At 41.4% G+C, this 12,936-nt stretch overlaps 1 protein-coding gene across 5 annotated transcripts in view; it reads right to left on the reverse strand.

The window, feature by feature from the left end:
• GABRG2 (gamma-aminobutyric acid type A receptor subunit gamma2) overlaps positions 1–12,936 on the reverse strand; it is a 671,791-nt gene that overhangs the window by 392,324 nt on the left and 266,531 nt on the right. For all 5 annotated transcript variants that reach the window (XM_069199364.1, XM_069199363.1, XM_069199366.1 and 2 more), the window contains exon 2: positions 8,723–8,871. In XM_069199364.1, the coding sequence (XP_069055465.1) occupies positions 8,723–8,871 (149 nt within the window). The remainder of the gene's footprint in view (positions 1–8,722; positions 8,872–12,936) is intronic.

Consider the following 12,936-nt stretch of genomic DNA (forward strand, 5'->3'; position numbering starts at 1 on the left):
TTTAAGTCTAGGAGAACATCAGCGATCTTGGAAGACCAAAGTTAGTTTTAAATCCCCAGAGTGTCATCAAACAGGATGTTGCATGATTAAGAGAGACCTTTCCCCTTACAATGGCAGTGGAGAGGGAAGCCTTCGCCCTAGCAAAGTCATCATTCTGTCAATTTGCCATGGTATAAACTGTTCCTGAAATAGAGCCATATCTCGTTCTTGAAATGCCTATCCATCAGCGTTGTGTACTTACCTATTTCAGGTTAGGTTTGTTTCACTAGTTCGTCTTTTCCAAGGGTACATGGCATAAGTTCCCTCATCCACCTTCATGCACCTGTGACTCGATTTCAATATGTGATGCTCTGCATTTTTTGTTGATATGCCCTCTTTACACTTTTCTTCGGCACAAGTACATAAAACCTCTTTTTTAACCTAGGATTATTATCAGGATAGGGCTGCTTTTTATATTTACAACTTTTAGCAACAGAAAAGTCTGTTTTTTTATATTCAAGTTTCTTATGGGTGTATTTAGCACTGCAAGATTGAAGTTGACTCAATGTTGTTGTTCCTTGATGCTATCTTCATGTAAACTCACCTGTGCAATTTTATGTCGGGACTCATTTCATGACATCAGATCAATGTTATTCATACAATTTTACTTTTATAAAATTAAACTAAGTATATTTGGATATCAGATTGTGCTATTGTCTATATGGTGCTGCATAGATTACCTATGTGCCTTGCTAATGGTACTTTTAAACAAGAATATTGCATTTTACATCTGGTCTATGGGGTGGCGTGATGCACTTTGGATTGGCACTTTGAACTTTGCTTGTTCATTATTTATAAGTTATAAGAGTGCAGCCTGTTTGTTATTGTTACTCTATTTTTTTTAAAATTTGTTGTTTGAACCAGATTGGCATTACCTCAATGATTGATCATTTGAAAGTCCTATAGAATTGCATAGTGCTAATTGTCTTGTTTTATTTATGTAGGCTATTTATATTGTTGTGCAACTTTTTATGGCATACATTGCCGAAATAAAGTTATAATGATGATGATTTCATGAATGTCACTGAGTTCTAAATCAGGCCCTACATCCTAACACAGAAACCTTCACTGCATCTTTGTCCAGCAGCTCACCGATGTTGATGCTCCCTTCTCATACACCACCTGCAGTCTTGCCCTGTTAAAATTTACCTTATCAGAACACCTTTATTTAAAAATTCTTTCAAGTACGAAGGTAAAAGCCAACCAGGCCCAATCAACATTTTGTACCTCACTACATCGTGGTCAGGCATATTTTTCAACATTGACCTGGTCTTGAGCAACTAGATGTCTGCAGTTGGAGCTTTGATCTCTAAGGCACTATTTTTACCTTAAAATTTAAAAATCCATAACTCTGGTTCTACGGATTTGATTTTTGTTGTTTTGGTTTCAAATAATTCATTAATATTTACTCTGTTTTCTTAATTGGCGGCGGTGTTTTATTGAGTTGTGTTTTTACTTTATTACTGTTTCTGTGCTCAATAATTACTTTACAATAATTAATTTAATTCACATTTAAGCTAACAATGCCTTAGCTTTTTAATGTATTCCTACATTTCAAATAAATATATCATATTTATTCATGGCGATATTTATCCAATGGGATATTTCCATACTGATGGTGGAGGTCTTGGCCTATGTGTGAAAATGTTTCAAGGGGTTGAGACTTGTGAGACAACACTGTGCAAAAAATTTACACTTGTAAATGGTGAATAGCCTAAAGTAGTACTTAAACTGCAAAGCCAAAGAGTGAACTAAAATGTACTTATTAGTATATTTCCCTTTGCGAACAGCATCCATAGCCTCTTTCTTCAGAACAAGTCTTGAATTCTGTACCCTACACCCTCAAATGGAGGACCTATCGAAATGAGATTGAATCATGGAATATAAGGCTAAGTATGCTAAAGGTCACTCATGATCCAACAGAATTTGTTCAATTACCATGCCAACAGGGGTGAGCAACAAAGCATGGAGTTCTTCTTGAGTAGCTGGTTGTCAACATGTTTACTTCCATTTGTAAATCTGACTACTTCTTGGCAGAGCATGATCAAAGGGCCCTCAACTCTTGCTCCTAGTCACCCCACCCACATCAAGCTACAATACATGACTGCAACATGTTATATTATGCTATCTTATGTTTGTTATGTTATGTTGCAAATATTTGTATAGCTCTCATATAACCTCCAGTGGGTATTTTTGCACCTTTAAAGGGGGTGGGTGGGTTGATTCTGTGACTGAGGCTTAATGGAAGAGACAGGTTTTCAGTTTCATTTGAAAATCTAGAATGGGGGTGTTCGACCTCGAATCCCTGGAGTAGTTTCCCCTGATTTTGTTTGCCTTCTGATCTCCTGTTTTGTTGACTTCGTTTTTGCTGGCTTCAGGATTCTCAGCACCTTACCACTGCTGACCATTACTAAAGTGGATGTGCTCTGTCCCTAAAACATGGTAACATTGGCCTATTCACAACTGGCACATTTAATTTACTCATAAATCCTTCGTAAAGTGCACTACATATGCCTGGGGCCTGTAAATTAAATGCTACTGCAGCACTGATTGTGCCACCCACTTTACTAGCCGTTCAAACATGGCTCAGGCCTGCCATTGCACAGCCTGTGTGTGCAGTTTTAAACTGCCCTGCCAACCTGGTAAGTTAACCCACTAGCCAGGTCCAAATCTTTCTTTTTAATACATATAAGTCACTGGTAAAGTAGGCCTTGGACAGCCCCGAGGGTAAGATGCAGTGTGCTTAAAAAGTTGGACATATGCTATTATGTTTTACATGTCCAGGTAGTGAAAAACTCGTAAATGTGTTTTCTCTACTGAAAGGCCTATCTCTTCCATGGCTCAACTTTGGGATTGCCTTGTTACATATTCTAAGTGTAATTTCCAATTGGGATGAGATAAACATTTCGAGTTTGATGTCTATGGACTCAAAATTTAAGATCACAATTGATGGTAAAGTTGGATTTTACTTGTAAATCTGAAAATGCCACTTTTAGAAGGATGGCATTTTCTTATTTTAGCCATTCTGTGTCCATGCCTGTCTCTGAATACATGACTGGGTGGGTGACAGGAGGGCTCTTGTGCCTTCTCTGTAGCCTGATGGGCCATCCACAGCCTCATGGGCCATTAACATCTGAATGGGTCATCTAGGGTGGGATGGGAGAGAGGAGCTTGCATTTACACCTGAATAGACTGGGTCCTGAGACCTCAGGCTGCATACCTCCCAGTAGTGCCCCTGGAGACAAGGAAGGAAGAGCAGGGACCTTGAGCGCTTCAAAGGCCTCTCCTTGATGTCTCCCCTACTTCAACCTAGAGTCTTTTGATGAGTTGTGTGATGATTCCAAGTTAGAGGATGTTTCCATAGTATATTCAGCTGATGATCAGTGGCTGAATGATACATTTGTGGGTGTTTAGTGGGGGCCATTTGAAAACATTCTTTAGGAGTTTGAAGGTGTATAACCTACTGGAAATGATCATGTTGACATGGTTAGAAATCGAGATTTGCTTGTCTATCACAAACCCTAGGTTTCTTTCTGACTTTGACAGAAGGGGGGTTGGCCCAAGTTCTAAGGGCTAACAGGCTGATGACCAGAGGGTGGTGTATTTTCCAAAAGGGGCCATGTCTGTCTTGTCAGTGGTGAGTTTCAGTTAGTTGATCCTCTTCCAGTTGGCGACTTCAGATATGCAGTTGGTGAACTTCAGTTGAGCGGAGTGAGGGAGTGTTGTGTGGGATGGAGAGGAAAAATTGGGTGTCACCTATGTAGGATATAATGTTGAGTCCTTGGGATTGGTTGATGTCAGCGAGTGAGCACATGTAATCTTTGAAGGGTGTCGGGCTGAGGGAGGACACTTGGAAGCAGAGGACGAGTATGGGGCCAGGCTTACAAATTGGGTGCATAATGACACTATAGAGACTGCAATCATGCTCTTCAGGCGCCACACGCCCATCAGCCTAATAAATATGAGTACACCTCAGTTCTCGTTTTACCTAATTATGGCCAGCAATACACCAACAGTACTTATCATTCACAGGTGTGAAAAAGCAACTTGCTGAAAAAGTGCTCATATATTTGCACTTGTTTTAAACAAAAGTGAAGGTCCCCTCTGGTGCACAGACAAGTTTTTTTCACACAGGAAGGCCACGTGGAAGTGGATAGAAACACTGAAGATGCTCAGTAATGGGGATGGCGAAAACACTGGAGATGGAGATGCATGAGCTAAAGGGTCTGAGAAGACTGGGCAAGGGGGGACGCACTACATATAGCATTGGGTCACAGAGTATTAGGTACAGGCTATGTCTCTTGTTTTGGTGATATACAGAAAGAGAAATGTTTTTTTCTGTAGTGACCTTGAATCTTTGGCAGCTGTTAGACCCTCACAGAGGGCAGCACTATGCTGGAGTGCATACACCTGGCACACATGCTGGTGAGGTTTGTTTCTCCACTGACCTAGCCTTGCTGGTATGACTGTGCTGCTACAGTAATTTGACTGTTAAGTGTGATGAGGGTTTGGGAATGCTATCATAATTGTGAACATGAAGTCAATAACAAGTATCGATAGCAGCAAGATTAGAGGTCATTTAAATGTTTGTCGTATAAGTAGCACAGGTCTTGACCTGTGGAATTGCAGCTGGTGTCCCAATGCTATTTTCATGCTGGCATCAGCCTAACGTAAACATTGGACATTGCTACAATCAGTAACAGAGTGAAGCTATGTGAAAGCTATTTCCATTTAACATAAAAACAACTACAAAACACAGTAATGTCATCTTATCTAGTCTTGGGCATACTTAAACATGTCAGTCTGATGTTAGTGTCTGAAAACAGGCATTTCTGGGGGCTTGAGATGGAAAATTGGTCCACTTTTTTCAGTGACAACAATGGAAAGCTCTTACTATGAGGGTGATCAACACAACATAAATGTCTGCATCATTCGCATTACTCTATCAGACCACAAAATGTAATACCATGCGCTCAGATCAATGCTGTTGGGCACTGGGGTAACGATAGCCCGCGCAGCCACAGCGGTGCGGTGTGCAGGGTGGCCCTCAGCTCCAGAGTTCCAGTGAGCTCCCACCTGCACTGTCCATGGGCTGTGGGTCCCTGGCCTGACAGCTCCTAACCCAGTCCGTAGGGTGGGGGCCACCCTCCAGGTATTTTGTAGGGGGCCTCATCAAGTTTCGTTATGCTACTGTTTTTGGGGGGGTGTTGAAGAGGAAATCCTATTAAGTAGCTCGGATGGCATGAAACGTTCTAGGGTCACATAAAATACATAATGTCTTTGACATGGCATTGCAAGTGGTCATGCTGTACATTCTATTTTAGGGGATGTTCCCTAGGCATTACAACAGTGGAAATTAATTTCTCAAATACTTTTGACAGGAAAATCAAGTGCATGCAGATTATATGGAAAGGTAAAATAGGCAATTTTCTACACCACGTCTGACATATCTACACAAAGGAAAATGCCTCTGTAATACATTGCAATTAAAGAGAATTTGAACCTCTGGGGCCCTGACACTCTTTTATATGTTACAGTAGTTCAGACAATGGCTCTGCCCCAGACCTCTGAGGTTTCTGAAAGTTAGTCCAAAAGAGTGACACGTCTTATAAGGAAAATGGAAATGAAAGACCAGCATACATAACAAAGATATAGACCTACTCTAACCCATGCAGACACTGGTAACTCTTCATGGAGGATTCTTGACACTTTAAGATAAGCACAATATAAATAGTTGAAAACTAATCAATTTTGGATAAAAGGGGAATTATAGGAAGAAAGGTGAAGGGCAGAGAAATGTAGTGGATAAATACACAGGTTAACGGTGTTGTTTGTGCCTGTTTTTATTTGTAAACATTATACAATAATAGATATGTAGTTGTCAATAATGTGGTTGGTTTCCCCCAAGGGGTTCATAGTGAGAAGACATAAAGAATGAGAACGAATCTCAAACTGTCTATTATGTCATTTTGAAAGTTGAAGTGGAAAACTCCACATATAGCTTTATTTTATGCATGATCCCTAAAATCCTCTTCTATTGCAGTGCAGACATTGAGGAGCCAGGTGAGAACTAAGCTCAACACTTCACTCTGCTCCTGAACCTTAGTGCTACATTATTAAAATTGGGGGCTTATTTACAAGCCCCTGTGTGTCGCTGGAATGTCACTTTTAGTGATGGTCCTGTGGCGCCTACTGCAGGGCCACATCTACAGGGCCACATAAAGCCACCATGTATGGCTTTTCATTGCCTTGTAGATATGGACTGAGGCAGCACAGCGCAAGTCACTGTGTTGTCTCACCCTGCGATAGGAAGGCATGCCTTGGGCGTTATGGTAGGTGTCCCCACGTAACTCCCAAGGCGTTTAACACATTTTCAGATTTACGAGATTTCGTAAACTGGGAATGGGTCAAAAGCCTATGGCCTCCTTAGGGGAGGCGTAAGTGAGGTGCAACAAGGAGAAATACCTTTATTTATCCTAGTTTTTCCTTTTTCTGTGTGTGCAGCACACATAAAAAGAGTAAAACACCTCTTGTGATTGATTTGTGCAGGAAGGTGTTCCTTCCTGCGCAAAAACAATCATCCCTGCAATGGAGACAGCCTTGTACCATGGTGAAAGGGTGCCTGCATTGGCTCATGGCAGCTCATTGTGGGCCAGCTCAGGGGAAAAGCACTGGAATGTGCCAGTGGTATAACAAATCTTAAGGGGGGCCCCCTGCAAAGTACCTGTAGGTGGCTCCCTCCGCCCTGGACCAGTCAGGGGCCTGCCACAAGTGCACTGTGTACTGTGCTGAGGAGGATCCCTGAGGATCAGGGCCCCCCCTGCATCATGGGGGTTGTGGGAGCCTTTGTTACGCCACTAGAATGTGCCATATCTTATATATACAGTACATTCCTGCCCTTTTCTTTTGAGGCAGTGCAGTGCAGCAAGAATCCTTGTGGTGATGCTCTGCACCAGAACCTCGTAAATGAGGCCCTTGGTGTCCTGACACCCACCTCCTTCACCATCTGGTAAATCCCATTTCCTTCTACCACCAAAATATGGAAAACATTCTGGCTTCCTGTAACCCTCTCCTCCATCCTCATGAGTTTTCCTTCCAACCAACTACAAAATCATACCGGGCGTCCTTCCACCCTACCCTAACACCCTTAGTGTTACCTAGTCCCCAAATGCCATTCTGCATTAACCTGCCCCCACCACAAAATGAAAATGTGAAGGAGAGAGCCAGAGCTGCACTGACAGTGGTTTGATGAGAGCTGCTTGTCAGAATAGCCTGAAATCCCTTATCAGTCACAGATCAGAGCTGACAAGGGAGATGGGGATATGGTGACACCACGGCGCAGCCCTTCCTTCTCTCTCTCCCTTGAGTTTCTTTTTTTTCTTCTTTTTTTTCAATTTTATATAGCACAAACTCGACCCGAAGGCATTGGAGCACCTTACGTCAGCACTAGTTGTGTTACACAAGGTCACGTTAATTTGTTATGTGGTAGGGGATATTAAGGCCCATATTTATACTTTTTGACGCAAAACTGCGCCAACCCAGTTTTGCGTCAAAAAAATTAGCGCCGGCTAACGCCATTCTGAAGCACCATGCAGGCGCCGTATTTATTCAATGGCGTTAGCCGCCGGTGCTGTCTGGTGTGCGTTAAAAAAAACGACGTACACCAGGCAGCGCCGGCGTAGGGGGAAAATGGCTTATGGGCGTCCAGAAATGGTGCAAGTCAGGCTGAGGCAAAAAAATCGCCACAACCCGATTTGCGCCATTTTTTAACGACGCCCATCCCCCATTGAAATGACTCCTGTCTTAGCAAAGACAGGAGTCATGCCCCCTTGCCCAATGGCCATGCCCAGGGGACTTCTGTCCCCTGGGCACGGTCATTGGGCATAGTGGCATGTAGGGGGGCACAAATCAGGCCCCCCTATGCCACAATTTTTTTTTTTTAAAAATACTTACCTGGACTTACCTTAATGTCTCTGGGGTGGGTCCCTCCATCCTTGGGTGTCCTCCTGGGGTGGGCAAGGATGCAGGGAGTGTCCCTGGGGGCAGGGGAGGGCACCTCTAGGCTCATTCTGAGCCCACAGGTCCCTTAACGCCTGCCCTGACCCAGGCGCTAAAATCCGGCGCAAATGCGGGTTTTTTAGACCCGCCCACTCCCGGGCGTCATTTTTGCCCAGGAGTATAAATACGACGCATATGCATCGCAGTCATTTTTTAAGATGGGAACACCTACCTTGCATATCATTAACGCAAGGAAGGTGTTCACGCAAAAATATGACGCTAACTCCATGAACTTTGGCGCTAGACGCGTCTAACGCCAAAGTATAAATATGGAGTTAGTTTTGCGTCGAATTTGCGTCGAAAAAAACGACGCAAATTCGGCGCAAACGGAGTATAAATATGCCCCTAAGTGATTTGCCCTGACGGCTGAGCCGACACAGACTCAAATCTGGTTCCCCAATACCAAAGTAGCAGCTTTGGCCATAATGCCACATCCTCTCCCAATTGAAGTCATATATAACAATACAAATGTCACGAGCGACAATGGAGATCCTGAGACCACTTATGAAATGACTGATTCTTTTTCTTTTTGTCACTGTCGTATTTCCTATATTTGCTGCCCTTTACTTTGCATGGATTCTAGACATTTTTGCACACAGTGAATCTCAAAGAAGAAATACCACACCTCCAATGTCAGGGCGCAGTTTGTTGTCATACCCCTCGAGGAGGCCATTTAAAATATGAGTTACGTCACTGTCATGCACTTTCGATGTCAGCACCCACGTTTTGTTTAGAGTGACATCTTCATAGTCTTCCTCTGTCTTTTGGCTCGAACTGTAAAGGAGAAAGGTGAAACAATTAGTGAGATAAAGTACTCCAGGGTACAATAGAAGCTCTTCATATTTGCCCCAACAGCAATAGATCTTAAACACAGGATAAATGACTGATTCTCCGAATAACAAACAGATTACTAGTGTTTAACAGTTAGTCATGCACTGCTCTAGTACAATGGTTCTTAACCTTTGAACTTTTGTGGACCCCACCTTAATTAATTCTGGAATCTGGGGACACCCAGTGAATCAATATTGGAATTGAGGAGCCCCATTGGGCCAATACTGGAATCTGAAGAGCCTGGCCTAAGCAATTTTAATGATCTGAACCGCAAAACAATACAAAAACATACATAAACAACCATTCATCAAGCAAATACATAAATTATTAAACATTTTATTTAATTCAGAAAATATAAAACATCTAAATCAATCTGAGGATGGCAATTTCATTATAAACCGATTAATTAAAATTCCTTCACATTTAGAGGCCATTTTAAAATATTGAATTTTACTTCTTTATTTATATACAACTTATTAACCTGTTAATATTATTTAATTCTCTAAGCATGTCACAGACTACTTGACTAGGTGTCATGGACCCTCTGGGGTGCCCAGACAGCAGGTTATGACCACTGCTCTAGAACCTGAGCTATGTTACGTTTTAGTCCCACCAAATCCACAATTTAGCACCTCAACCATGCAGACCTACAAAAACACAACGCAAACTCAACACATACTTAATCAGTGTCCAACAGACACTTGCATATCTCATACCACACTCACAAGAGGTGCACAGATACTACCCAAGAAGCCTGTACATGAACTCAAGAGACCCTCAAAAACCTAAAACAGAATCTCTTGAATTCTCAAAATCAGTCAAATAAATCTCATAAAAAAGTACATAGTACCATTTTACCTTCCCATAGCCCAGAGCGCAGCCACCCATTACAGCAAAAAGGCCCACATTGGTCCAAGCTGACCCTCACATAGCCCATCAAGGGAACAGTTATATACCACTAATAAATCTCATATGTGACCAAAAAGCCCCACATTTTCCTCTGAACATCCTTTATGTAACCAACGAATAAACCTGTTTGGCTACCAAGGATCTTTGCACTTCACAGAAATCCCTTACACATCCTCTGACAGACCATCACAATCACATACCGCCCAAAAGATGCTCCCATAACCTGCCCTATTATCACATGATCAGTATACAGCACAGATTAAATCGTAACACAAACCTACAATTCTTTCTCATCTTCACTCCAACCTGTAAAACAGAAGCACCAGGGCAGCTCTGCGTTTACATATCATATATATGCTAATAACAGATCATTCAGTTTGCAGCAAAGCAAGGTGTTTAGCACAATGATTAAACAACGGATTGCTCTATTCCTAAGTACATCCAATCTCTTAATGAGAATGAGGTTTCTCATGTAGATATTTTATACTCAATGAGTTGACATAGTTATTCTGATAAATGATACATTTTGGATCTGTGAGGTTTTTATAACTTTTTATATCAGTTAGGACACTAGCTTAAAATAATTTGTGTTGGTATTGACCATAAACATAATTATGGACACATGAATATGAGCTAGCAGGATCATTTGGGAAGTATGCTGAAACCTGTGCAACACGGAATCTTTTTATGTACTTGTCTAATCATCAGATGGAAAAACCGTCTTCCTTAATTTAATTCAAAATTGAAGGCAATCATTATTTCCCGAGGCAATCGTGAAGGAAAGTGCGACCATCTTTTTACATCTGTGTTTGTCATTTTTTTTTTTCAGCAATAAAAATTACGTCACAAGTGAACCAATACTATGGCAAAAAATGATTTATCCGGCAAAAAAATGACGTCCTTTCTCATTGGGCGTAAATAGTAAGATGATACACTCAGCCTAAATGAAAGGAACCACATGCGCAGTAGCCAATGTCTTCTATTCATAATATTAGACTCAAACAGTGGCCGCATCTTTGCAATTTCAATTCAATTGTGACCTAATGGAATTAAAATATGACTTTCAGTGCTAACACCGATCCTCCATAATCCTTGCAATGCAGAAAGAGGTGACATGTTGAAAATGTTGCTGTGCTTGCTGTCCTAAGCCCAGCAGATGAGATTCTTCAAGACACTACCTAATAATACAATTAAATTTAGCCACCACTTTAATTACGAGCAGACACGAGGTTGCTGGGATTAGTAGCCTCTTTGTATTGATGACGCAGAAAAAAAGAAGGTCCGACATATATTCATATAAATTGTGTAATCAATACGTGTAATGTAGTGTGATTTTAGTAAAAGAAATAATGTACGAGGGAAATTGTGCCCTCAGGGTAGTTCGCCATCATTATAAACGAGCTTTATTAATCACGAAGTATTAAAATTGTAGTAATCCGTCAAAATCGCAAATATATGCCATGATTTCTTGTTTGAAAACTGTTTTGCTTAGCTTAAATTTAGTACAGGCTTTGGCCTAGTTGCTTGGTTTCAAATTCTAACTGCGTGATTTTTTTCCTTGAACTAATGAAACATATATTCTTGCTTGAAGTTGTATTTTTCCAGTAGAAACTGGCTGGTACACTTATCTCCAAGGTTTCGTGCTAGGCCGGTTACATCCCCTTTGATACAAGGTCAGTCTCTGCAGGTGCGGACAATGAAGGTACAGATAGTAAAATAATTGGCAAACCATAATACAATTTGTGTTCCAAGGCTCCAAGGACAGTGTATGCATAAATGGGCGCTAGTAAAAGACAATTTTTGATTGGACAATTTGAAGCCAACCTATGAACCCTCCAATGGAAGACCCTACAGAATTTGGAATGTTTCTTACTTAAACCCACCGGACAAAGAGAAGTCAGCCATTTTCCTCGATGCCAGTTTGAAGCCTGATGCCAGACTCCATTTTGGACGACACCCTGATGCCCTTTTCTCTATCTGAGAGAAAGAGACTTTAAGAATTCTCACCCTAGAGACTTTAACTTTGATTTGCCCCCGTCTTGCCCATGCAGTAACTTTGCCCCATTCTCCTTGCCGCTGCAAGGAAACTTGCCCTTAACTTTGCCCCTTTGAAATTTGCCCCATGCTGATCAACCGGTACCTGAAGGACGAAGACTTTTCTTGAATGCTGATTGTATTTGGTAAATATGAAAGGATAAATGTATTATGCATTGTGTTTTTCCTTTTAGGTACCAACTGCTATTTTGATAGGGTCCTAGCTAGACGTTTTCCAAATTTGTGTTGACTAAATTCGTTTTGCATGAAGTCCCACATGCCAATGCTAATTAGAGGTTAGTCGAGGTATTCGTTCAATGTATCATGAAGAATTGAAATCTTGTTATGCTGACCGAATGTATGCAATTAGTCAAATACAGTTAGTCACATTGGTGATTTGCATTGCTATAAAAGAGTGTATCATTATCCAGATTTTACGTAGATTGCGTTTCTTCCGCCGTTATGGACAGCTAGTAATGTTCATATACATATATCAATTGGTTTTGAGACATATATACAGTACATCGTGCTAGCTTTGTTAATATAGGGAAATAAATTCACTAACTTCTAATAAACTGGTGTGGTTATTCATGACTGAAAGGTCATGGTGCTCCGAAATACCAACTGTTATTGATTTCTGATGTGTTATATTGATCTATTAATTGAGTATTGATTACCGATTACAACAGTTATTGATTATTGATCTGAGTGACTCGACTATTGAGGATGAGGAGAGCCTGACTCGGTTAAAAGATTCACCGACCTCCAACGTGTCCAGGTACAGGTAATTTATAAGGGCTGGACGCGTTATCAGTAGATGGTAGCAGAGGATGGTTTCGCCCTTTGGGACCCCATCCGAACAATAGACAGAGTCAGGTTAGAATTTTCTTTGATAAAACAAGTTGGAGAGATGATGATGCCCTAAGTCCCCAATGACTTTCCCGGGATCTCGGAGCTTGCGAATGAGGAACATGGAGGTATGAGAATGGTCTCAACATTTCTAGTGACGGTATGGGTGAAGTTAGGGTTTCGCGCTTGCACAGCTTATCGCCGCAGATTAATTGA

Source organism: Pleurodeles waltl, chromosome 7, assembly GCF_031143425.1.
Source record: "Pleurodeles waltl isolate 20211129_DDA chromosome 7, aPleWal1.hap1.20221129, whole genome shotgun sequence".
Lineage (NCBI taxonomy): Eukaryota > Metazoa > Chordata > Amphibia > Caudata > Salamandridae > Pleurodeles > Pleurodeles waltl.